The 27,668-nt window shown below is 34.7% G+C and overlaps 1 protein-coding gene across 2 annotated transcripts in view; it reads left to right on the top strand.

Annotated features, from left to right (window-relative positions):
- Positions 1-27,668, top strand: part of LOC103267999 (exocyst complex component 6B) — a 420,217-nt gene that overhangs the window by 227,443 nt on the left and 165,106 nt on the right. For both annotated transcript variants that reach the window (XM_021716280.1, XM_021716279.1), the window contains exons 6-12: positions 5,984-6,067; positions 6,355-6,401; positions 8,120-8,240; positions 21,220-21,291; positions 21,971-22,068; positions 23,865-23,970; positions 24,831-24,940. In XM_021716280.1, coding sequence (XP_021571955.1) covers positions 5,984-6,067; positions 6,355-6,401; positions 8,120-8,240; positions 21,220-21,291; positions 21,971-22,068; positions 23,865-23,970; positions 24,831-24,940 — 638 coding nt within the window. The remainder of the gene's footprint in view (positions 1-5,983; positions 6,068-6,354; positions 6,402-8,119; positions 8,241-21,219; positions 21,292-21,970; positions 22,069-23,864; positions 23,971-24,830; positions 24,941-27,668) is intronic.

Raw genomic sequence — 27,668 nt, forward strand, 5'->3', positions numbered from 1 at the left:
TTACCTCTTAAAGGCTCCATCTCTTATGTCTATCTTCATGATTCAGTTTCAACATCCAGATTTTGGGGGACACATTTAGACCATAGCAGTTGGAAATTCCTGTGATACATGGATTTTTCCATTTTAAGCCTGTCAGGGTGTGAGGTAAGGAGATTAGGAGATAGTGAATAAGGAATAAGGGAACTGCTGGTAGTTCAGCACAGTTCATTCTTTGCTGGAGAATTCTCAAAATAATAGTGCCATACTAGAGCATAGATAGGAAGACCCTATATTACTCTATTTTTTATTCAGTTTAAGAAGTTCAGATTGTTAAACACTGGGAACTATGTGATGGAGAATTTTTTCCTATATTTGATATAAACTTAGAAGGCCATTTGCTTGCTTGATGCTGAAATCAGTTTGTGGATTGCCTTTGATACAGCCTAGGACCTGGGCATATCAACCTGTGAGTTCCTGGTTTCTTAAGGATATTGGATCTATAGTTAGAAAATGGTGAGTGGGCCATGCAAACCATAACCCAGGCTTGATAGAAAGTACTGATCCATAAAGAGCTCTTCTCATTTAAAGTAGAGCATTTGAGAAAAGAAAACGATTCAGAACAAAACAAGATCTGAGAAAATTTATCGTATAGAAGGTTTCAAGAAATATCATCCTAAAAATCTAGAGGAAACATGATTCTAAAATGGTTTTCTGCAGGAACCAAAAGGAAATTATTGAAAATTTTGGTATAAACAAAGGGTGTTACCTCTTTGAAACGGGAACAAAACATCTTTAAAAAAGTAAATGGAGATAGAAAAATGACAGGAGGAGATGGATTGCAATAATTACAAGAAAATGATCATGAAATCAGACGTAAAGTGTAAATATACAAATGGGGCCTTATAAGAAATTATAGATTTATATTTATACTTTCAATCATTTATTCAAAATTGAATATTTGTTTTGTGTCTGGCACTGTTAGGGGACTGGGAACACAACAGTAAACAAACTAGAAATTGGTTCTTATGAAACTTGTATCTTGATGAGAAAAGACAGACAAAAACAAATAAACAACATGATATCAAATGGAGTTGTGTGCTGTGCAAAGAATTAAAAGAGGATTATGTATTGGGCAAGACTTTCCATTTTAAGCTGAGTAGTAGAAAAGTCTTTTCTAAGTAGGCAATATTCAGTGTTATATTTGAATTGTAAGAAAGAGCTACACATTTTTTTCGTTGCTGTCCCTTGAATTTTCTGTGCTAGGTTTTTTTATACTTTCATTCTACTGGCATTTCTTAGACTAGCTCCTTTTCTCTAAGGGCTTTGATTATTATCTTTCTGCTAATGATTCTGAAATTCATTATCTTTAGCTTAACCCTTTCTCCTGAGGTGTAGACCCAAATATACCAACTCTTGGACACTTGGTACTTGGAAGTTGCCAATTAAATAGGTCCAGTACAGAAGTCATCCTCATCAGTCTTCCCAAATATATTCAGTTATCATTATTCATGGTAGTTATGCATGAAGTCACTGTAAGCACTGAATTAGTGAATTTTGAACTGTTGCTTCTAGGGGAAATACACGTTAGTTTCCTATGATCTTTTGGTCATATTTTCATCAAGCAGTCAGTATATGTCCTTGATTTATGCTTGTTTAAAGATACCCTATTTAATGTATATTTTTGATTCATGAACATTGAACTCACAGCCAACAGCACTATACTAATGCTTGAAAGCTGCTTATCTAACCACATGTGTTTTATCTGTAAGGCACATCATAGTTTTCTTGAGCTTAGGAACAGTAGATATTAATAGCATGTCAGCACTATGGTTGGGGGCTATTTTAAACAGCAGAATCACCAACAAAAAGTACAAAAATGCAAAAAATGTGGCAGTGGAAAAACTCTGATAATGATGCTTGTTTACAGTATGAAAACTAAAACAAGAAGGCAGAGCATTGCCTTGTTTAACTTTATCTGGGAACATGAGCATAAGACAACTCAAATTTTTCACTGCTCTGCACGTCTGTGAATGATCATGAAAGAGTTATGAGTATTGATTTTAGGTTTACAAATAAATTTTAGTGAGTAGGAAAACTGGCAAAATATAGAACCTGTGAATAATGAAGACTGACTATATATTCCTTCTGCTTATGTTCCCTCCCATTAATGACATCACCATCAAACCAATTGCCCAGGTTAGAAACCTTGCATCAGCTTTTTTCCTTCCTATCCTTAATCACCTATAACCAGCTAAGTACCAGCTTTTATTTCCTAAATCTGTCTGAAATTTGGGCTGATATTTTTCAATCTAATTTTACTTTTCTTTATTCTACTCTCTACAGTACAACTTTCAAAATGTCTAAAACTCTTATGGTCTTTAAAGCCTAAATATCTTAACATAATTCACAAAGCCCTCCAAGCTTCATCTTTTGTTAGCTCTATACCTTACACCTGAAGTTCCATATGTGGAAAATGTCTTTCAGATTCTCGATATATGTGATGCCTTTTTTCTTTGATCCCCTGTCTCTACTGGGAACATTTCCCCCCTTTCTCTTTACCTGGCTTACTCTTCTGACTAATTTTTCAATTAGGAATAGGAATATAATTTTTCCTGAGAATCTTTCTCTAACACCCTCCACCCCACACCACTTCAATCTATAGCAATCTGTAGTTTATTTTAATGCAATTACTTGTTCATTTAATTGCCAACCTTCCACCATAGCCTATAAATTCAGTCATGTTGGGGACCATTTGCCATGCCTGTTGAATGGTAAGCACTTAGTATATGAAGTGATATGTTTTTCTGTGAGAGTGTATGTATTAATTATCGTAAAACTTTTAGAATGGTGTAATACTAATGGCATAAAGTAGAAAAAATAACAACTTTTACTTGTCTCATTATTGCTTTAGAGCCATTTGCTTATTTCTTCAACAGCTTTAAAAAAGATGCTAATGATTGAAAGAATTTGGAGCTGAAGTACAACTTCTGTGTTTTGTTTTGTGACCTGTATATGTATAGTTAGGCACTTCACCAATTATTCAACTGGACTGGCCAAAGATCTTCTTCTCAATTCTAACTTTAAGCACTGACTTGACGAAATTGGCAGAGGTAGTAGAATAATCAAAGGTGAATTTATGTATCAACCACTAAGGAAACTTCCACTCATTTTTGTAAATGGGAAGCCAGACCTATTAGACATATTGGTGTTTTCTTTTCTTCTTATTCTATTGAAGGAATATTTGAAAGACAAAATTGTACCAGTTTATAATTAAGTAGAGGTTCAGGATTTGGTTTTTATATAGAATTTCATCTTACGTGTTTTCTATCATTTACAACAAAAAAATTAAATTAGTAATTTATGGTCTAATTAGAGAGAATGTTTCCCCTAACTTCTCAAGTAAGTGTATCTTGGCTCCAAAGCATGTTGCATATGTAATGTCACACTAGAATAATAAAGGTCCTTTAAAGCTGTTAACCTTAAAATGAAAAGCCCTTTAGTGTGTACAGAATGTAATTAACATTTGATGATACCACTATGCTATGAAATTGTGACAAACTGGGAATAACTTTAACAAACCAACTAGTAGTTTCCACTTCTTATTTCTTTTCTTTCTTTTTTTTTTTTGAGTTGGAGTCTCACTCTGTTGCCCAGACTGGAGCGCAGTGGCCGCTTCCGGCCACCGCAGCCTCGACCTACTGGGCTCCAGCGATCCTTCCGCCTCAGCCTTCCAAGTAGCTGGAACTACAGGCACGCGCTACCACGCCCGGCTAATTTTTGATTTATTGTAGAGATGAGGTCTTGCCAAGTTGCCCAGGTGGGTCTCGAACCCGTGGGCTCAGGCAATCCACTCACCTCAGCCTCCCAAAGGCGTGGGATTACAGGCTGAGCCACCGAGCCCGACTCCACTTCTTATTTCTTAAATGGAATCATTTGCTTCCTCCTTAACTTATTTACTAAGAAAGCCTTGAAATCACTGTCCTAATATTTGCTTTCATTTTATGGGCTGAAAAGTCAGGTGTGTACAGTTATAATCACTTAAAATTGTGAAATCTTTGTTTTTAAGCTACACCAGAGTTCAACAAATCATGACCTGTGGTCGAAGTTCAGCACACTGCTTATTTTTGTAGGGTCTGAAAACTAAAAATGGTCTGTATATTTTTTTAAATCAAAGGAAGAGGAATATTTCATCACAGATGGAATAATTATATGAAATTTTGGTTTCAGTTTTCACAAATCATGTTTTATTGGAACACAGCCTCACTCATTTATGTCTTATCTGTGGCTGCTTTGCACTACAACAGCACAGTTGAGTAGTTGCTCACTAAGCCCAGTATATTTGCTATCCTACACTTTACAGAAATTGTTTGCCAGCACATGTGCTACACTAGAGTGTTTATATTATTTAGTACTTTAAGTTAACTTCCAATTTTGGACCACTTTAGGTATCTAACAAAGAAGTCATGATGAATATAGTTCTTCAAATTTTTTGGGAAGGAGAGGAACGGTGAATTATGTATTGCATGAAGTTTATACTTTTTCACATAGGCAAGGTTTTCAGTTTAATAATTGATTTTATCTTATGTAATTTTAAAATAAGTACTTGCATAAGTGCTTATTATTTATCAGATATTGTTCTAAGAGCTTTATAACTCCTCTAAATTTTCATTACAACCGTATGAAGTTGACATCTCTATAATGAGAAAACCACAGTATACATAGTAGTGAAAGTTAAATAGTGGAACTTTAATGGAAGGGAAATTATATAGCTATTTATAACAGTTATACAGCTAGTAAGGGACAGAGTCACAATTTGATTGTAATAATCTGGTTCCAAAATCAGTGTTCTTTGCCACTGTGGTAGGCTGTCTTTCCCTTTCTACTCTTGCTTATTTAGAAAATCCTTGGATTAAAAGTAGAATTTAGTAATAAGTGAGGTACGATATTTTTAAAACTTTGATCTTGTTTTAAAAATTTTGAACTTGTATTAGTTTCCTAGAGCTGCTGTAGCAAAGTACCACAAACTGGGTGGCTTGAAACAACAGAAATTTATCCTATCCCAGATTTGGAGACTAGAATTCCAAAATCAAGGCATCAGAGGGGCACGCTGCCTCTGAGGCTTAGGGTAGGATAGTTTCTTGTGTCTTTGTGACTTTTGCTGATGACTAGCAATCCTTCACGTAGCTTACCTTGCAGCTGTGTCACTCTGATCCCTGTCATCATCATATGATGTTCTTCCTGTATGTCTCTTTTTAGCTTTTAAGAACCCAGGCAGTCATATTGTATTAAGGGCCCACTCTACATTAGTATGACAACATCTTAATTTAACGAATTAGATCTATAATGGTCCTGTTTCCAAATAGTTCACATTCTGAAGTTCTGGACAAGACATTGTTCAATCTAGTACAGAGCTCTTATTTCCTAGAGTACTTGTGAAACCCTAAATGTACAATGGAAACAGCACCAAGAACTTCCAGAGCTTTTTTTCTTCTTTTTGGTTTTAATCCTGTACTAGATTGTATTCTATCTAGGGAGACTAATTTATTGTTCTCAGTTCTTGCCTTTTTCCCTCTTCCCATTGGCCATTTGCTTATAATTCATTTGAAGGCTGGTTTTTATTCTGGATGTTTTTCTTCTTGAATGCTGTATGAGTTTTTTAAGGAAAATTTTCTTGTTATTATAACAAACGGGAAGGATGGTTTGCTTTCATTCTTGTGAATCTGTGACAGTTCATTCAGAAACCAACTTTGGTGTACTGATGACTGAGTTCTGATAGTTTCCTTGTAAGGATATTGTGTATCTATCCTTGCAGGGGTTTGCAAGTAAGGTTTAATAAATGGTAATAGTTATTTTATTTTCTATGGTTACTATTATTGTTAAAGTAGCAGATTTTGAGAAATGTAGTGCTACCTCAAATTCTAGACCTGGAGCCTTCTCTTTTCCCTTGAAGTACAAGAGTAATTGGTCCAGTGGTCATTTCATTTTTCTTTTGTTTATTTTACAGGGTGCCCGAGAAACATTTGAGAATTACTACCGAAAACAGAGGCGAAAACAGGCCCGTTTGGTACTCCAGCCACCATCTAACATGGTAGGATTGCCACCTCCACTTCCCTTATATTTTCACTTTTCTTCTTTGGTATCATTTGACTTGGAATAGAAAAATAATGTCTGTTGATTGCTTTGTGAGGCATTGGTCTAAGTACTAAATGCGTATTATCTCATTTCATCTTCACTTCAATTCCATAGAAAAGGTACTTTCATTATTTTTACCTTATAGTCTAAAGAACTGAGCCTGAAGAGGTTAAGTAACTGATTTTACCTTTGTCTTAATGTAACATGACAGAAACAGTAATTTTTTTCTATCCTTTGTTGCAGCATGAAACTTTAGATGGCTACAGGAAATATTTTAATCAAATTGTAGGGTAGGTATATATATATATATTTATTTAAATTTATACATGCAATTTCAATACATGGATTTGTGAGACTTGAAAAAATAAATCAGGCTTTCCTTGGGCATTCTTCTTGTTTTCTTTTTTTAAATCCTTAAGATATGTTTTTGATTTTCTGATGATTTAAAAGGAACATCCTGTTGCTTTAAACATTATATTGTTGGAGGCTACTTTTTGTGGATAAAGGGAGAAAAACATTGAATTGTAATCTTATTATACTTGATTTTTTTTCCTCCATTCTTGGTAAGATGGAGCCAAATAGTCAACAAAAGTTGGCAAACTTATCCTAAAGGGCCAGAGAGTAAAGTATTTTAGGCTTAGCAAGTCATATGGTCTCTGTCACAACTCTTCAGCTCTGTTGTTTTGGTGCGAAAACAGATATAGACAATACGCAAAAGAGTGAACATGGCTGTGTTCCAATAAAACAATCTTTATAAAAACAGGCAGTGCGCCAGGTTTATCCCATGGGCTATAGTTTGCCACCGTTTACTAGAGTACACATAGTTGTATGGAATTGCAGTTCCCAAATAAACATCCCAAATGCAGGCAGCTTGTTCTAATTGCAAGATAATTACTTTGAAATTAAATGAAAAGGAAATGACTTGGATTCTTCCAAGTTCCTTTTTTTCCTTCATTTTAAAAATTTAGATCATTTCAGTGTAATTAATCATCTTAATTAAAACATATAATCAAATTTCCTTAATAAATAATTTTCATTTTCTTTTTTTTGAGTTGGAGTCTCACTCTGTCACCCAGGCTGAAGTACAATGGCATGCTCACAGTGACCACAGCCTCAACTTACTGGCCTCAGGCGATCCTTCTGCCTTGGCCTTCCAATTAGCTGGAACTACAGACACACACCACCATGCCCAGCTAATTTTTTAATTTATTGTAGAGATGAGGTCTTGCCAAGTTGTCCAGGCTGGTCTCGAACCCTTGGGCTCAGGCAGTTCTCTTGCCTCCACCTCCTCCAAAGTGCAGAGATTACAGGCTTGAGCCACCCGGCCCAGCCAAGAATTATCTTTTTACTATGAACATTTAGGCAAGATAACTAAAGGTACATTCTAAATGCATAATAACAAAAAGCCTCAACAAGAATGTTCAAAAATAAGTTTGCTTTTTTTTTTCAGCCTTTATAAGCTGCCTTGTCAACACTTCGATGAAAGAATCCACATCAGGGGAATTATTTTGCTATTTTTTGTGTTGAGTTCTTTAAAAAAGTATATATAATATGCTTATATATATATAATAAGATAATATATGTATTTTTTATATATATATGTAGAGAGAGAGAGAGAGAGAGAGGTATATATACCAGCTTTTGTTGTCTCTTTAAATCTATCAATTTTTCTTGAGATATTTTGGTGGTTTGGTGTTTTTTATTATAGTGAAATTAGCCTCCATAACCTGTACATATCTTTCTCCCTTTTACATTGCTGCATGAAATGGTTAACATTTACTAAAAATGTAACTTCCATCTCTGTAGAAGTTATTTCAAAGATATCATGATCACAGCCATAATTCTTAGTCTAAGAAGTCTGATTTCACTTATGATGTCAAACAGCTTCAAGAAATAAATGACTACTGTCTTTGAATTTAATGGCAGCTCTTAATGTTTATCAGATCCTAGAGATAATTATCAAACTATTGTATCTGATAGTTGTGCTTTCTTTTTTCCTCCATCTTAGCTTTTTTGTGGTTGAAGATCACATTTTACATACAACCCAGGGCTTAGTAAATAGAGCCTACATCGATGAACTATGGGAAATGGCACTTTCAAAAACCATTGCAGCACTCCGTACCCACTCGGTATGTAAGAAGCCCAAGAGAAGGTCTTACTTTGGGCTGATTATCTATACTATTCAGTGTTTTACTGCTTTAAAATCAACATATGTATTTCTTTGGAGGTATATGTGTCCTTCAGAGACATACAGAAATAGTCCCTTCGGGTTGCTATATTTTCTAACACTGGGCTCACTTTTGTGGATGCTCTTTGCAATGTGAAGACAGCAGCTAAAGCATGATTGTTCACTCTGTGTCAGACATGATTCTGTGTACTTCATAAATACTCTTATTTTATTCTCACTGTAAGCTATAAAATTAGGTGTTGCAGTTATACATACCTTATAGTGTAGGGAATTAAACTTCAGAGGTTAGGTAACCAGACTAATGCCACACATTGAGAGGTGGAACTTGGATTCAAAGGGAACATGGACTCTGGAGCCCATGTTCTTACACACTACCTCATATTGCCTTCTATAATGCCTATTAATATTATTAACACTGATTTGGAGTTCATAGTTTTACTGTTACTTTTAGAAATGACATCAAATACAATTGCATGATGAAGAAGTGAGGGTACGTTTTTCTACTGAAAGAGCCCTATCGATTTGTCACATTCTCAAATGTGTCAGTCACACATAAAAATTCAAGAACCATTGCTTTATGAAAAATGATGGTGCTTAGAAGAAATCTGTTTTTTTTTTTCTTTTTAATATGTGGGGTGTGATTCAGGGTTAGTTATACAAATGTTCATTTGTGCAAGTACCCTTGTTGATGAGGTATCTCTCTTTTCCTGGAAGTTTCCAACTACTGCCAATCCCTTTCTTACAGTATTATGATAGCTGTTCCAGGTCCACTTATGAGTCAGAATATGTGATACTTGGTTCTTTGTTTCTGTGGTAGATCACTCAGTATTATAGACTCTACGTCTATCCAAGTTGCTGTGTAGTTCATAATTTTGCTCTTCTTTAGGACTGCGTAATATTCCATTGTGTATATGTACCACATTTTTTTTTTTATCCATTCGTCTTTTGATGGGCAGCATGGTTGATTCCATGTTTCTACTATTGTGAATAATGCTGTAATAAACATGCGTGTGCAGATATCTTTTTCATAGAGTGATTTGAGTTCCTCTGGGTATATTCCTAGTAAGGGGTTTGCGGAGTTATATGGAAGGTTGATTTTTAGATCTTTTATGAATTGCCACACTGTTTTCCGTAGAGGTTGTACTAGTTTACACTCCAAACAACAGTATAGAAGTGTTCCCTTTTTGCCATGTCTCCTTCAGCATCTGTGGTTTTTTGAGTTATTGATGATAGCCATCCTGGCTGGAGTTAGGTGGTATCTCAGTGTGGTTTTAATTTGCATCTCCTTGATGACTAGTGAGGCTGAACATTTTTTTCATGTATCTGTTGACTGGTTGTGTATCTTCTTTTGAGAAGTGTCTATTCATATCTTTTGCCCACTTCGTCATGGGGCTGTTAGTTTTTTTTTTTTTTAGTATGTTGGAGTTCCTTGTAAATCCTAGATGCTAGGCCTTTGTCAGACATACAGTAGGAAAATATTTTCTTCTAGTCTGTGGACTGTCTCTCTGCTTTCTCAGTGGTTTCTTTGGCTTTCTAGAAGCTTGTCAGTTTGATGAGGTCCCACTTGTCTATCTTATCTCTTATGGCATGGGCACTTGGGGTTTTGATCAGGAATTTGTTGCCAGTTCCTGGTTTTTAAAGTTTTTATAGTATGAGGTTTTATGTTTAGGTCTTTGATCCATTTAGAGTTGATTTTTGTGTTTGGTGATAGGTAGGGGTCTTGTTTTAATTTTCTGTGTGTGGTTAGCCAGTTTTCTTTTCCCAGCACCATTTACTAAATAGGTTCTCCTCTCTCCAGTGGTTGATGGTGGAGGCTTTGTCGAAGATGAGTTGGTTGAGAAATTGATGCTTTGCTTCTGGAATCTCTGTCTTGTTCCATTGGTTTGTATGCCTGTTCTTGTACCAATACCAGACTGTTTTGATTATTGTAGCTTTATAATAAAGCTTCAAGTCTGGGAGTGTGAAGTCTCCTAGTGTTTTTTTTTTTGGCTGAGAATTGATTGGTTATTTCTGGTTGTTTATGTTTTCATATGAATTCCTGTATTGTTATTTCCAGATCTGAGAAGAATGTTGCTGGTAATGTAATGAGTATTGTATTAAATTTGTAGATTGCCTTGGGTAGGATAGACATCTTAATAATGTTGATCCTTCTGATCCATGAACATGGAATATTTTTCCATTTGTTTGTCGTCTTTGATTTCTTTGAGCAGTGTTTTATAGTTTTCGTTGTAAAGATCTTTGGCTTATCTGGTTAGGAAGATGCCAAGGTATTTCATTTTTTTGGTGGATATTTTGAATGGGATTGTGTTTTTTATTTGGGATTCTTGTTTGTTTATTGTTGGTGTATAGGAATGTGACTGACTTTTACACATTTATTTTATGTCCTGAGACTTTACCAGAATCCTTTATCAGTACAAGGAGGTTTTTGACAGATTCTCTTGGGTTTCCAAGGTATAGAATCATGTCATTTACAAAGAGAGATAACTTGACTTTCTATTTTCCTATTTGGACACCCTTGATCGCCTTCTCTTCTCTGATTGCTCTAGTGAGGACTTCCAAAACTGTGTTGAACAGGAGGGGTGAATATGGGCAACCTTGTTTTGTTCCACATTTTTCAGGAGAAATGGTTCCAATTTCTGTCTGTTTAGCAGTATGCTGGCTGTGGGTTTCTCATAGTTGGCTCTTACTGTTTTGAGGTATGTTCCATCTATGCCTAGATGTTCGAGGGTTTTTATCAAGAAGGGGTGCTGGATTTTATCAAAATCTTTTTCTGCATCCAATGATATAATCATGTGTTTTTGTCTTTACATCTGTTGATATATTTAATTACGTTTATGGTCTTGCAGATGTTGAACCAGCCCTGCATCCCAGGGATGAAGCCTACTTTATCATAGTGGATGATTTTTAAGAAATCTGTTTTCTAAAGGAAAGATAGCTTTTTTTTTCAGGAAACAAGATAATATTGGAGAATTCAGTGAAGTAGATAGATGTAAAATAAACAAAATGAGGGGCTTTTCTCTCATTGGATGACAGTAATACTATTCAATAAATATGATGGGGGTATCTTTCTCAGAAACTATTTCAAAAAAAGCATAAGATACCTAAAAATGGAACTTAGATGGGAAGAATATGAAGTATTTTAGCAAAACACATTAAAGGCAAATAGGTAAGATGAATATATATATATGAAAAATACTAGTTCCTGAAATATGTCAATTATCTTCATTTTTAATGCATAGATTTACTGCACAACAAAAGTGTAGTTCAACTTTTGGTGTAGGAGTAAGGGGTGGGAGGGATGTAACAGAGTGAATCTCAAGTTAGTCTTAAAGAGTAATAAGGGGATAGATAACACATTTACAAAAGGAATTAAGTGGATATACATATTTAATAAGAAATTAAACCATACTATATCCAGTATGATAATAACAGTGTTATATTGGTTCAAGGAGAGAGAAATAAAAGAGTAAAAATCATGTAGCCTCAAATCAGACCTTAGTGTATAGATAATATTTTATTATATGACAAAGGTAGCTTTCAAAATATGTAGGGAAAAGACAGATATTTTGGACTGAATGTTGTTTCCCCCTAAAATATGTTGATACCCTAAACCCCTTGTGTGACTGTATTTGAAGATGGGCCTTTGGGAGGTAATTAAGATCACATGAGATGATGAGGGTGGAGCCCTAATCCAACAGGATTGGTCTCCTTATAAAGGGGGAAGTAAATGTGAGAGAACAATTTCTTTCTCTACAGGCACATATTGAGGAAAGACCAAGTGAGTAAACAGTGAGAAGGTAACCTTTTGTAAGTCAGAAAGCCCTAACTAGAAGCTGACCATGTTGGCACCCTAATATCTGACTACCGTTCTCTAGAACTGTGAGAAAATAAGTTTCTGTTTAAGCTACTCAATCTGTGGCGTTTAGTTACAGATGCCAGTCTGTTGTAGATAGCAGCTTATAACAATAATGTTACTGGATGTGATGAGTCATTTTCAAAATAATTAAATATAGAGTCCAGTCTCACACACTATGCTAATGTAAACTTTTTAAAGTTGTGATTTATGGTTTATATGTATAAAAAGGAACTATGGAAATATTACATCAAATAAAGATAAATAATTACATATGCTTTGGAATAGAGAAGATATGAAAAAGATATGCGTAAAGTAATAAAATTAATATATTAAAATGTTGAACCTTTTGTAAAGCTGCAGATCAAAAAAGGTAAGAGATATGAAACTTAAAAGAAAAAAAATCTGCAACATTTGTATCATGCTGGTAGTTAACATTTAGATTAAAGGCATTGGCTGGGTGCTGTGACTCAAGCCTATAATCCCAGCACTTTGGGAGGCCGAGGTGAGAGGATTACCTGAACCAATGGGTTCAAGACCAGCCTGGGCAATTGGGCAAGACCTAATCTCTACAATAAATGAAAAAATTAGCCAGGCATGGTAGTGTGCACCTGTCGTTCTGGCTACTTGGAAGGCTGAGGCAGAAGGATCGTCTGAGTTCGGCAGGTCGATGCTGGGTTGGCCCTGAGCATGTCACTGCACTCCAGCCTGGGCAATGGAGTGAGACTCCAACTCAAAAAAAAAAAAAAAAAAAAAAATTAAAGGTATCATAAAATAATTGAGTAAAACCAATTATATCAAATAGGATAACTATTCTTTATCAAATGCAAATAATTTATGAGATAGGAGAAAGTAATGATTATCTCTGATTTTAGGAATATAGAAGTTTAGATTATTTATATCAACCCTTCCACTGGAAACCGCTAAAATTGCTGCATTATATGTATAATTATATGTCTACCATATAAAACACTCTTTTGAGTCTCTAAGTGCTTAGTAAGGATAGTAAAGGGCTGACTTGGACAAATCCAAGATAAATTGGTTAGATAAATAGGCTAAACACTCAAGCTACCTTTTCCTTGTGGTCACTTGTTAGTCCAGAGTTAACTGCTTGATGGGCCTTACTATGCTACCCTTCCCACATTAAGCTGGAAGACAGTTTAATATGCTACTCTTTCCTCATAGAGTCTAATATGCTACCTTTCCCACAGTAAGCTGGAAAAGACTAACTCCCTTCAGGATAAGGTGAACTGGAAGTAAAAGAATAAGCTGTCAAAATTCTTCCCTCAAAGAAATCTCCAGATCCAGGCATTTTAGCCTTCAGTTTTGTTCTTACATAAATTCTGAGAGAATAGAAATGAGGAAACACTTACCTACTCATTTTATAATGCATGTATAATCTTTATAATGAAACCAGATGAGGATTGTATAAGAATTCATAAACTTATAAATATGAATCAGAAATCTTAAACAAAATATAAGAAAACATAATTCAGCCCATTACAAACAACATTAATATATCATATTATATTTATAGTAGCGAACGTAAGCTTAGTTCAGTATTACAAAATCTGTTAATATAATTCACACACCAGCAGATTAAAAGGCAAAAATTTATCTAGTCATTTTAATGACATAAAGTTAAATGGGTACATCACAAAAGAAAGAATTCACTGGACTGGGAACACATGTGAAAGGTCTTTAGCCTTCTTAGTAAATCAGTGAAACACAAATTATATCCAAATGAGGTTACATTATACAAGAATTAACAATACTAATGTTGATAAAGCTATGGATCAACAAGAACTCTTATATACTACTAAGGGAATGAGTTTAAATTGATAAAATACTTTGAAAAAGTTTAACATTATGTTGTAAAATTGAATCAACCTTTCTATTTCTAACTATATATTCACTTGAGATTTGTCATAATAAATATTCAAGAATATTCTAGCATTGTTGAATTTTCAAAATTAGAAATGACTTTAAATGTCAATCAATCAATAGTTAAATGGATAATTTGGGTTTAACTCAAATAAGGAATGCTATACAGCATGAAAATGACCAAAGATTAACTATATACAGTAGCATTAATTAATTTTTACAAATATAATATTGAAAGAAGTAAATTAGAAAATTATACATATGGCTTATTTCTGCTTATTTCTAGTTATATAATGTTTAGAAAGAACATATTAATTAATAATAAATATTTAGTTGGATGCAAACTAAGGAAAATAACAGAGTGAAAAGATAAGCCACAGATTAAGAGGAATCTTTGTTTTTTTTTTTCTTTTTGAGTTGGCATCTTTACTCTGTTACCCAGGCTGGAGGGCAGTGGCACACTCATAGCCACCCCAGCATTGACCTGCTGGGCTCTGGCGATCCTTCTGCTTCAGCATTCCAAATAGCGAGAACTATAGGCGTGTGCTACCATGCCCAGCTAATTTTTCATTTATTGTAGAGACGAGGTCTTGTCAAAGTTGCCCTGGCTGGTCTTGAACACAGGGGTTCAGGCAATGCACTCGCCTCGGCCTCTCAAAGTGCTGGGATTACAGGTTGAGCCACTGAACTTGGTCTGCAAATTTTTTATCTGATAAAGAACTGGTATCCAAAATATACAACGAACTCTTAAAACTCAATAAGAAAACAAATAATCCAATTAAAAATGGGCAAAAATATGAACAAATACCATCCCAAATATGATATATCGATACCTAGTAAGCATATAAAAATCTACTCATCACCATATGGCATCAAGGAACTACAAATTTAAACAATAATGTGATACTACTACTTACCTATCAGAATGGCTAAAATAGAAAACACTGACAACATCTTGTACTGGAAGATTGTAGAGCATCAAGAAACTCTCTTTTATCGCCAGTGATAATGGAAAATGGTGCAACCCAGCTTGGAATACAGTTTAGCAGTTTGTTACAAAAGTAAACTTATTCTTAATATATAATCCAGCAGGTGTATGCCTAGATATATTTACAAATGAGTTGAAAGCTTACGTTTCCACAAAATCCTGCTCACAGTTGTGTATAGCAGCTTATTCATAATTGCCAAACCATGGAAGCAACCAAATATTTTTCAATGGGTAAATGGATAAACAAACCGTAGTGCATCCATATACCGGAATATTATTCAGTGATAAAAAGAAATGAGCTATCCATTCTTGAAAATACATGGAAGAATCTTAAATGCTTACTGCTAAATGAAAGAAACCAATCTGCATAGGTTATATACTGTATTATCCCAACAATATACCATTTTGAAAAAGGCGAAACTATGGAGACTATAAAACTATGTGTGGCTACAAGGGTTGGGAGAAGGGAGGGATGAAGAGGCAGAGCACGGGATTTGGGGGGCAGCAAAATAGTTCTCCATGATACTGCAATGATGGAACATCCATATACATATGTTAAAACCCCTACAATATACAATACAAAGAGTGAACCCTAATGTCAGCTATGAATTTTAGCTAATAATGTGTTGATATTAGTTCATCGTTTGTAACAATTGTACCACAGTAATTCAAGGTTGTATAAGAAGGGAAACTTTGTGTGGGTGTATATGTGAAGGGATATGTGGGAACTCTGTATTTTTTGCAGTTTTTCTGCAAACCCCAAACTGCTACAAAAAGGTAAAATTTATTATTTGAAAAAATACAAACAAACAAAAACTAAACAGAGACATGAAAGTGATTATCAAAAAAGTCAGAATATTGTTTTCCTGAGGAGGGATGAATAGGTTGTGCTTAGAGTATCTGAGAGCTTCTGGCATGCTAGTATTGTTCAGTTTTGTTGAACAGGTAAAATTGTATTTAAAAGTTCTATTTATTTTTACTGGATACTGTATTCATAATTTTAGGCAATTTGGAAAGGTTAGAAATGATGGAAGGAAGTCAAAGGAGGGTATAAATCCAAGATAAAAATTGGTTTCTTGGAAATTTTTGATTATCTGAAAAGAGGAATTAAATTCAAAGATTAAATGCATAAGACTGCGTATTATTCTGTGATCAAGAAGATAAAGTAAAATATATACCCCAATATATAGAGCCAAAACACAAAGAGATGGAAAATATGAGGGGAAAGTTAAGTAACATGAATAATTGATATAGATTTTATTGGATGTATCTAACAGAGATTTAGAAGGAAAGGCAGCGACAGAAGAAGGGACTGCAGTGACAGAAGGAAATTAATCTATTGTAAAACAAATAGGACGAAATTCTTAAAGTTGAAAAGATACATTGATTGTTAGGCAGGGTCAATGACAGGAGACAATTTTTTTCATATCTGACATTTTATATTTTAGTTTGAGGGCAAAAGAAAGGCGTTTTCTTTTTTCTCTTTATTTCATTTTAAAATGTGGGGTACAAGTCAGGATTAGGATAAATTTTCTATGTACAGGTGAAGTTTGGGCCTCCCATTGGTCCTCACATCCCATGGTTTAGGATCAAGTATTCTTAGTGATGTTATGTGTGACCCCAGCCCCCTGGCAGCATCCCGCTGCTGCCAATCCCTTTGTTGTAGATTGTGAGAGATATTCTGGAATCACTTATGTATGTGAACATGTGGTATTCAGTTCTTTGTTTCTGTGATAGATCACTGAGTGTGATAGACTCTAAATCCATCCAAGTTGCTGCAAAGTCCATAATTTTGTCCTTCTTCATAGCTGCGTAATGTTCCATCATGTATATATACCACATTTTTTAAATCCCGTCTACTTTCAGTGGGTAGCACAGCTGGTTTCATGTTTTTGCTATTGTGCTGTAGTGCTGCAGTAGACCAGTGTGTGCAGGTATCTTTTAGGTAGAATGATCTGAGTTCCTCAGGACGTATTCCCAGAAGGGGGATTGCTGAGTCGTATGGAAGTTCAATTTCTAGATCTTTTAAAAATTGCCACACTGTTTTCTATAGAGGTTGTACTAGTTTACACTCCCACCAACAGTGTAGAAGCGTTCCTTTTGCTTTACATCCTTGCCAGCATCTGTTTTTATTTATTTATTTGTTAATGATGGCCATCCACTGGAGTTAGGTGGTATCTTAGTGGTTTTGGTTTGTATTTCTCTGATGATTAGTGAGACTGAGCATTTTTTCACGTATCTGTTGACTGTTCATATATCTTCTTTTCAGAAGTGTCTATTCACATCTTTTGTTCACTTTTTTTTTTTTTTAGTTGAAGTCTCACTCCGTGGCCCAGGCTGGAATGCAGTGGCATGCTCATGGCCACCCTAGCATCGTCCTGCTGGGCTCAGGTGATCTTTTTGCCTTAGCATCCAAATTGCCGGAACTACAGACACGCACTGCCATGCCCAGCTATTTTTTTTTTTTTTTTTTAATTTATTATAGAGACAAATTCTCATCAAGTTGCTCAGGCTGGTCTCGAACCCCTGGGCTCGGGGCAATCCTCTCATCTCGACCTCTCAAAGTGTTAGGATTATAGGCTTGAGCCACCATGTCTGGCCTTTTGCCCATTTTTTAATAGGGTTGTTTGTTTTTTCCTTTTGGCTCATTTGAGTTCCTTGTATATCCTGGATGTTAGGCCTTTTTCAGATACACAGTTTTTCAGATATATTTTTTTCCATTCTGTGTACTGTCTCCCTGCTCTCTAATGGTTTCATTTGCTTTTCAGTTTTATGAGGTCCCATTTGTCTATCTTCTCTCTCTTTCTCTCTCTCTCTCTTGAGTTGAGGTCTCTCTCTGTCGTCCAGGCTTGAGTGCAGTGGCACACTCACGGCCACCGCAGCCGCGACCTACTGGTTCTGGCAGTCCTTCTGCTTCAGCCTTCCAAACAGTTGGAACTACAGGCGCACGCCACCATGCCTGGCTAATTTTTTGATTTATTGTAGAGAGGAGGTTTTGAGAATTTGCCCAGGCTGGTCTTGAACCAGGGGCTCAGAATCCTCTTACCTTGGCCTCCCAAATTGCTGGAATTATAGGCATGAGCAACTGCGCCCGTCTAAATCTTATCTCTTGTGGCATATGCTTTTGGGGTTATGATCAAGAATTGGTTGCCTATTTCAGCGTGCATAAAGGTGGCTCCTGTGTTTTCTAAGATCCTTATACTTTAAGGTTTTACGTTTAGGTCTTTGATCCACTTTGAGTTGATTTTTTTGTATGATGATGGGTGGGGGTCCTGTTTCATTCTTCTGCATGTGGTCAGCCAGTTTCCTAGCACCGTTTACCGAATAGGGTCTCCTCTCCCCTGTGGTTGTTGGTGGAGGCTTTGTTGTAGATGTTGATTGAGAAATTGAAGTTTTGCTTCTGAAATCTCTATCCTGTTCTAATGGTACAAGAACATAGAAAGGCATTTTCTAATATTTCCAGATTCAAAATTTGCTTTTTACCTATACTGTTTTTAAAAGATTCTTACTGGTCTTCTCCAAAAAATGAAAAACCCCAAATATCATATGAGCTAGAATTAGATAAAATGTGTGCACAAATGAGTAAAATTTGTAGATAAATAGAAATAACTGATTATTATTTGTAATGTTTAATGCTATTAATAATTCCCATAAAAAGAGAGACATCATGTTCAAGAGTCTTTTTAAAGATGAAGACTCAAGGTAATTTATTAGACACTATAAGATAATTAAAAAGAACTGATCTAATAAAACAACACTGAAGAAAATTTTTTAAAAGATTGTAAATTAGCCAGGCTCGGTGGCTCAGCCTGTAATGCTGTGCCCTTTGGGAGGCTGAGGTGAGTGGATTGCCTGAGCCCATGGGTTCGAGACCCGCCTGGGCAGCAAGACCTCATCTCTACAATATATCAAAAAATCAGCCGGGCGTGGTAGCGCCTTCCTGTAATTCCGGCTACTTGGAAGGCTGAGGCGGAAGGATCGCCATAGCCCAGCAGATCGAGGCTGCAGTGGCCGGGAGCAGCCACTGCACTCCAGTCTGGGCAACAGAGTGAGACTCCAATTCAAAAAAAAAAAAAAGATTGTAAATTACAAACGTAAAATATGCTGAATAGGCCTATATATGTCAGTAATCCTAGGAAATGTCAAAGCATTAGAAAGTTTTTTAGTATTATTACTAGGTGATATTCATAAATTAAGATTACCTATAAAGATTTAAAATAAAGAATGAGAAGCATAAATGACAGTATTCTACAAAGCAGATGGAATTGAAGTTGAAGATCTTCAAATTGGAGAAGAGAAAGATATTTTGTATTGATTTTAGTTTTAATCCACTGAGAAGACAGTAGACCTTTTATAAGGGACACAGAAGCCATTAGTATGTATAAAACAAATAGTTATAATACAAAGAGAAACTGATGAGCCACATCATTATGGTAGAATTCAACATACCTCTTTTAGGAATTGAGAGATCAAATACAGAACAGGTAACAAAAATTATAGTGGAAAGAATTTGAGTGTCAAAATCAATGAACTTTAAAAATAGTGACAAATACATCAAAACCAGTGAGCTTTTGAAATAATGACATACATCTTTGTATCCTGCTCACAGAAACTATCTTTCATGTCAGTTATGTTTTTAGATTTGTTCTTAAAAAAACTCATGGGGTTATACATGGATTTTACTTATAATTTTTGTTGTCCTCTATATTAGTTTATTTTTTCTTTTGTATTTATTGTATTATTAACATTTTCTCATTTATAGATTAACCAGACTTGTCTAAGATTTGTCTATTTACTAATTCTATTTTTAACTTGGGATTTTATAAATTTTTTCGTGTCACTAATTTTGCTTTTATTTTTACAATTTTATATTTACTTTTACAATTGTATATTTTCTCATTTAACTTACATTTGTTTTACTTGCCCCCTAGTTTAATGAGTTTCAGCCTTTTGTGTTTTCTAATGGTTGCATAAAAAGATACAAATTTATTTTAAAAGTAGTTTTAGCTACATACCATTTTTTATGTGAAGTGTTTTATTGTTGTCTGTTTTAAAGTAATCTGTAGTATCAACTTGTTTTCTTTTTCTTTTTTTGGTCTATTTTATTTTATTAAAGACTTTGTTTTTTTTCAGAGCAGTTTTAGGTTAACAGCAAAATTGAGCAAAAGGTACAAAGATGTCCCGGATACACCCTGTCCTTACACATGCATAGCCGCCCCACTGTCAACATCCCCCACAAGAGTGATACATTTGTGATAACTGATGATCCTACATTAACATATCCTAATTACCCAGAGTCCATAGTTTATATTGAAGTTCACGCTTAGCGTATATTCTACAGGTTCGGACAAATGCATAATGACATGTTTCTTATAGTATTATAGAGTATTTTCACTGCCCTAAAAATCCTCTGTGCTTCACATGTTCATCCCTCCCTCTACTCTTAACTCCTGATTATCACTGATATTTTCACTGTCTCCATAGTTTTGCCTTTTTCAGAATATCCTGTGATTGGAGTCATATAGTATATAATCTCTTCAGGTGGGCTTCTTTCATTTAGTGATATGTGTTAAAGGTTCCTCCTTGTCTTTTCATGGCTTGATAGCTCATTTCTTTTTAGCATTGAATAATATTTCATTGTCTGGGTGTACCACAGTTTACTTATCCATTTACCTACTGAAGGATATCTTGGTGGTTCCAAGTTTTTGCTATTATAGTTAAAAGTACTATAAACTTCTGTGTGCAAATTTTTGTATGGAATATTGTATAACCATAAAGAATGACTAGCATCTGTACTTTGCAGCAACTTGATGGATTTAGAATCTATAATACTGAGTGATCTATCACAGAAACAAAGAACAGAGTACCACATATTCTCACTCATAAGGGGATCATGAGCAGTTACCATAATATTGTTTTCCTTTTTAACCAAAGCATTATTTAGAAGTATGTTTTGAAATTTTCAAGCATTAAAAATATAAATTATTGTTATAGAACTCTCTCTATTCGGTTCTTTCCTGGATCTTTTGTACCTGGAAAGCGTTGGATTTTTTCCTCGGAGCCTTCACCAGTTAAAGTGTTAAACAATTAGATAAATAAAAATTCACCAAAGTGTTAAACAATTAGATAAATAAAAATTCAGCTATATTTTTAATAATTAAGAAGTTTTTCCCCTTTGTCTTTTATTTCCTTTAGTCTTACTGCTCTGATCCAAACCTTGTGTTAGATTTGAAGAACCTCATTGTGCTTTTTGCTGACACACTTCAGGTATGCAAATTCTGTTAACATGTGCTTATCTAGATTAGTATATCATCAGCTCTAAATCTTTCTGTGGTCTACATAAGCTTAAATAAGTACCTTCTAGTTTTTGGTTGTGTTTATTCTTTTCCTAGAGCTAGACTAGATCTTTTTGTCTTTTTTTTTTTTTTTTTTAAATCATCTTCTGGACTTCACCCTGACTATTTTTGTTTTTATAAAAAATTTCCACTCATTTAAAAAATCTTAAATAAATTAATTGAACCACTTACTACATTCATTTTTCAAAATGTTCTTGATTCAGATATAATGCCTAAGTGATGTAGTGTCTTTTAACTACTATCTTGAATAATGATTGTTGATTTGAACCACGTTATATCTAGCAGAATAGTATTAGAAGTGGGTGAGCTCAGTAGTATTTTCACTTTATCTGAAGCTTGCTATAGGTAAGAGTTATAGGAGGAGCTGTAAGGAGGACTTAGCCAGTAGTATTATACTCAGTATATATTGACTTGAATTTTTATCTTTGTCTTTTTTCTGACTGGCTTAGACATTTTGGTATATATTGTTTCACTTAAATTGCTATTCATAGAACAGAATACCTTTCAGTGCCAAATCTTTTATTTTGCAAAAACAAAACAAAACAAAATCTTACCTTAGAAAATGAAGCAGTTTTCTTATTTTGTTTCAGGTGTATGGCTTTCCTGTTAATCAGCTTTTTGATATGCTATTAGAAATCAGAGACCAGTATAGTGAAACTTTGCTAAAGAAATGGGCAGGTATTTTCAGGTAAGAAATTATTTATGGTAATATGTGTGTATGTTCATGTGCATCGGCGTACACACATGTATCTATGTACAAGGTTTTTCAGATCTGATAAGCCACAAGTATATATGGCTTATATTTTCTAATTATTCTAGGATCCAGAATTCAAGTGAATTGTAATAATGTCCAAAATGATGCTCACAAGATATCCAGTCTCAGTGTATTAGAGTATACTGTGTTGGGAAATTCTCAGACCCTATTTTGGCATTTTTGTATCCTAGGATAAATGTCAGATTCCTTAGTTCATACCATCCAGATAATCTAATGTCTTCTTTTTTGTTTTTTCTCTTTGAGATTAATGCCTTATCTACAACTCACAATGAATAGCATTAAAGTACCTATGAATAATTAGGTTTTTGAGAAATTTCTTTTGAGGACTCACTCATGTTATTTCTTATTGTGTTCCCTCTCTACATACAGAGAAGGGGCCTATTACAGTCCAATCTTTGAAGTATATTATTTAAGTAGTTATTGCAGCATGCATATGGTAATAAGAAAGTTACTCAGTTACATTTCCCAATCACAATTGTCTTCTTAGGCTGGTTTCTTGGTACGTACCTTATGTCAACTCATTTGAGTTTCTTCTCTTTGTAAAACTTTTCATTTTGAGTAATCTTCCTGTCTATTCTAAGACTGTCTCCCAATCAGCTTGTCCTGTTTTCAAATTCTTGTAGCATTAATATCTTACATGTTCTTTTAATCTTAATCTTCATGGTTTATGAGCATCTGATCATCACTTAGTTCAATTCATCTGTATAGTAATATAAATGTTTATATTTCTAAAACTCAGATTTATCCAATGGTATAATTGTATTTAGAAGATAGTTATGTCTGTGAGAAATTTGAAAATTAATAGCATGATATATCCATAGTGCTTCTGATCGAATGCCTTCAATGAATCTCTGTTTTGATTTTGGTAGTATTGTTTCTGCTTTTAGAGAATACCCAGTCTAGCTAAGGAGGGAGAGCCTATAGATGAAAAAAAATCATAATTAATATAGAGAAGTAGATGAAGTAAATGAACATGGTTAGGATTTATTATTGAAGTTGCTTTTTCTATTTGCCAATTTCGAAAGTTAAAGTAGAAGATTAAGTATAAGATTTAAAAACATAATCAAATATATCTTATTAAAACAAACAAAAATGTCCTTTGCTTTTTCTAGAACCCACATTCTTTTGTTTTTCTACTGGTCACTTGCTTTAAAATTTCTGTTTTATTTGTAAATGTCAAATACTAGGAGATCAAGTTTATAATTGTGCTTCATTTCAGAGTACAGTTTTCTTTTTGTCATTTTTATTATTTTTATTTTTTTTGAGTTGGAGTCTCACTCTGTCACCCAGACTGGAATGCGGTGGCCACTCCCAGCCACTGCAGCCTCGACCTGCAGGGCCCCAGTGATCCTTCTGCCTCAGCCTTCCAAGTAGCTGGAACTACAGGCGCGTGCTACCACACCAGGCTAATTTTTGATTTATTGTAGAGATGAGGTCTCACCAAATTGCCCAGGCGGGTCCTGAACCCTTGGGCTCAGGCAATCCACTCGCCTTGGCCTCCCAAAGTGCTGGGATTACAGGCTGAGCCATCGAGCCCAGCCCTTTTTGTCTTTTTTTAAAGATACCTTTAACCAAAACCAAATAGCTGTATTGCAGATGGAATATAACTTGGATGGAAAGCATTCATTTTGGGTTATGGTATATATACAACTATTGGAGTTCATTAGAAAATTATTTGTAACTAACCCTTCCTTCCATTTTATTTGTAGAAACATACTTGATTCTGACAACTATAGTCCCATACCAGTAACAAGTGAAGGGATGTATAAAAAGGTGGTAGGACAATTCCCATTCCAAGATATAGAACTGGAAAAGGTAAGGAGTACTTTAAAATAAATTTCTCTGGTTGTTTTGGCATCCTCTAAAAGCTTTCATTGGATAGTTTTCATTGAAAGCATTACCTTCACTTTACGGATCAGAACTCTAAAATACCTTCAAAGGACTCTTTTGGGTTTTAGAATAACAGAATTTTCTGATGTGGGAATCAGCAGATGACTTTGGGTCCTATCACTTCTGAAGTATTTGGAAGGTTGCTGATAGTATTCCAATTCAGTTTATACTTTGAAATACTTGCTTTTTAAAAAATACTTTAAAGGTATTTTCTCCCAAGAACTTGCAGTAATATTTACTGTGTGTGGTATATAAATCTGTTGGTTTTGAGATTGCATTGAGTTCTGTATCTACTCTGAGTGATACAAAACAATTCTGTCATACCAAAAAATTCCCTAATGTTGCTCCTTTGTAATCAATCCTCCCCTAACCCCAGTTCCTGGAAACCACCAATCTGGTCTCTGTCAATCTACTTTTGCTTTTTCGAGAATGCTGTATAAATGGAATTATATAGCGTGTAACTTTTGAAACTGACTTCTTTGACTCAGCATAATGCTTTTGGAATTCATCGAAGTTGTTACATGTATCAGTCATTCATTTTTTTAAAAAATGCTGAGTATGTGCCTCAAGTTGTTTATTGACTTCATCTGATGAAGGACATTTAGATTATTCTTTTATTTAAACTTATGTCTTATTCTTTTTAGTATCAGAAAACTTTTGGAGACATTTTCTTAAATGGGAGTTCACAATGTAACAGAAAGTTCTTTTTGTAGTTTAAATAATTTATAAATATTTTCATTGCTTGTTGGTTTGTGACTTGCTTTCATTAATTCTTGCATTTACAGCAACCGTTTCCAAAAAAGTTTCCTTTTTCTGAATTTGTGCCAAAAGTTTACAACCAAATTAAAGAATTTATCTACGCCTGTCTGAAGTTTTCAGAAGATCTTCATCTAAGGTATAAAATGAAACAGTGAAAATGCAACCAATGCTAAGACTGTGATACTATATACATAAACATTCTGAAAAATCTTTGATATCTTTGAAGAGTTTTAATGTTAGCTCTTCACTACATGGTATTGTATTTATGCAATGATGGTGAAAGGGAAAGTTGGAAACTTTGGAATACTTTAAAAAATTATTATTTATCTTATTCTCTACTTTTTTTTCACAGATTTTCATTTTAACACTTTCTATTACTGAAAATTCACTACAATATTGTAGTATAACATACAAATGATAGCATTTTACTTTATGAAGTTTTAAGCCCAGAGAAGGATAGCAAGTAAAATCCTTTGGGAACATTTTTGCTCTACTTGTATATATATGTTCCTTTATGGGTGAGATTGTAGGCTCCTTTGTTTCTTTATTCATTTATTGATTTAATCAGCATACATAATGTCTAATTTATTATTTGTCAGATGCTACTTAGTACTGAAGACATTAAGACACTAAAATGGACCAGGATTGGTGACTGATGCTTATAATCCCAGCAGTTTGGGAGACTGTGGTGGGAAGATCGCTTGAGAATAGAAATTCATGACTAACCTGGGAAACATAGTGAGACTTTGTCTCTACAAAAAATTAAGTTTTTTTTTTTTTTTTTTTTAAAGTCACTAAGATGCTGCAAATATGGTTCTTGTCTTCAGGGAATACCTAGTCTAATTGAGGAATTGAACAATTAATGATCTGTTCTGTTGTATACATGAGCAACATAGGAGCCAAACCAAACACAAATTGAGGATGTTAGGAGACATGTTGTTTTTGTTTCATACAATATTCTCTGTACCTAGCTCAGTAAATTTAAACAAACAAACAAACAAACAAAAAAAGAGTGAATGTATGAATGAATGGAGAGTGTGGTATGCCATACTACTCTGAAAATAAAAACAACTGGGAAATAGTTTGAGTCACTTCTTTGATAGCTGTTCTTATAAGGATAAAAAAATAAACATGAGGTTTGTACAATTAATTTGTTCTTCTCTCTAAAAATGAGATTGATTTCATATAAATGTTCTCTTGAAGATAATTGTCTTTGGAAGTTGTAAACCAAAATTTGTTTTCCTCAGGGTTTTCATTCCCCACTCTCCTGGTCCCCACCCCATTAGCCAACTGACCTCATTATCAGAAAATGGTCTCCAGGGTATTTTTTAGGTATGTTAGTATAGATAAATTATTTATAAGTTCATTGCATAATGACTTTTTCTGTCTTCTTTTGAAGAAAAAGTAATATGGTAAAGGGTTAATATCAGATGTCATTTTCTTGCCTGAATGTGTTAAGCTTTGCCTGAAAACTCCCTTTGGCATTCTTCACATTGGCAATTTAAATGTAATATTCATCTTGGGGGAGATTTCACAACTGCCTTTTGCTCTTTGATTGCCATTTGTCTTATATCCTTGAGTATATTTACCTTATACCTGGAGTGGCAGAGACCACTTTGTCAGTCATAGCTGCCTTGGGGTGAGAGTTAATGTGTGATATAAGATAATATATGTAAAAACTATTAGCTTTCTTAAATACAGGTTCTCAGAACAAGAAGAACTACTGGATTGAAGTTTTTTATATAGCTTTAAGAATAATTATTCTCTTAAATCAAACTTTCATTTTTTTTTTCTATAAGAACTTTCTTTGTTACCCTGGACATATGATGCTTATAAACATGATAAATATTGAAATAAAATGGTAGTTTTGTGAATGCTGAAGACATAGAACTCTTTTTCTTTAATAGAAAGATTAAAAGAAAAAAAAAAACAGAAAGTAACCCGGGCTCGGTGGCTCAGCCTGTAATCCCGTGCTTTGGGAGGCTGAGGTGAGTGGATTGCCTGAGCCCGCGGGTTCGAGACCCGCCTGGGTAACTTGGTGAGACCTCATCTCTACAATAAATCAAAAATTAGCCAGGCATGGTAGCGTGTGCCTATAGTTCCAGCTACTTCGAAGACTGAGGCAGAAGGATCGCCGGAGCCCAGCAGGTCGAGGCTGCGGTGGCCGGGAGCAGCCGCTGCACTCCAGTCTGGGCGAAGGAGTGAGACTCCAATTCAAAAAAAAAAAAAGCAAAAGTAAATGACATTTCTATGCTAAAATAATGTTCTAGTATTCTTACTTTTAATAAATACAGTACACACACACATATGTATATACTTACACAGATTTTTTTTAACATTATGAAATTATATGTTTGCAAAGAATTTGAGGGCTATAGAATAGTATAAAGAGTGAATGGGTTTGGTGGCTCACACCTACAATTCTAGCTCTTTGCCAGATGCAAGAGGATTGCCTAGCCCAGAGTTTTGAGATCAGCCTGGGCAATTTGTCAGAGAACTCATCTCTACAATAAATTAAACATTTAGCCGGACATGATAGTGCATGCCTATAGTTCCAGCTACTTGGAAGGCTGATATAGAAGGATCACCTGAGCCTCGCAGATTGAGATTGCAGTAGCCATGGTGTGCCACAGCACTCTAGCCTGGATGATAGAGTGATACTCTAACTAAAAAAAAACAAAAAACAAAACAAAAGAAAAAAGAAAAAAAGAATAGCATAAAGAAGAAAAATTTAAAAGACCCCAAACATCTTTCTTCTATGTGAATACATGCAAATACTCAGCATTTTTAAAAACACAAATTACAGCTGGGCTCGGTGGTTCAGCCTGTAATCCTGCGCCTTTGGGAGGCTGAGGTGAATGGAT

This window comes from Carlito syrichta, unplaced genomic scaffold (genome assembly GCF_000164805.1).
Source record: "Carlito syrichta isolate Samal-C Ts95f unplaced genomic scaffold, Tarsius_syrichta-2.0.1 Scaffold308662, whole genome shotgun sequence".
Lineage (NCBI taxonomy): Eukaryota > Metazoa > Chordata > Mammalia > Primates > Tarsiidae > Carlito > Carlito syrichta.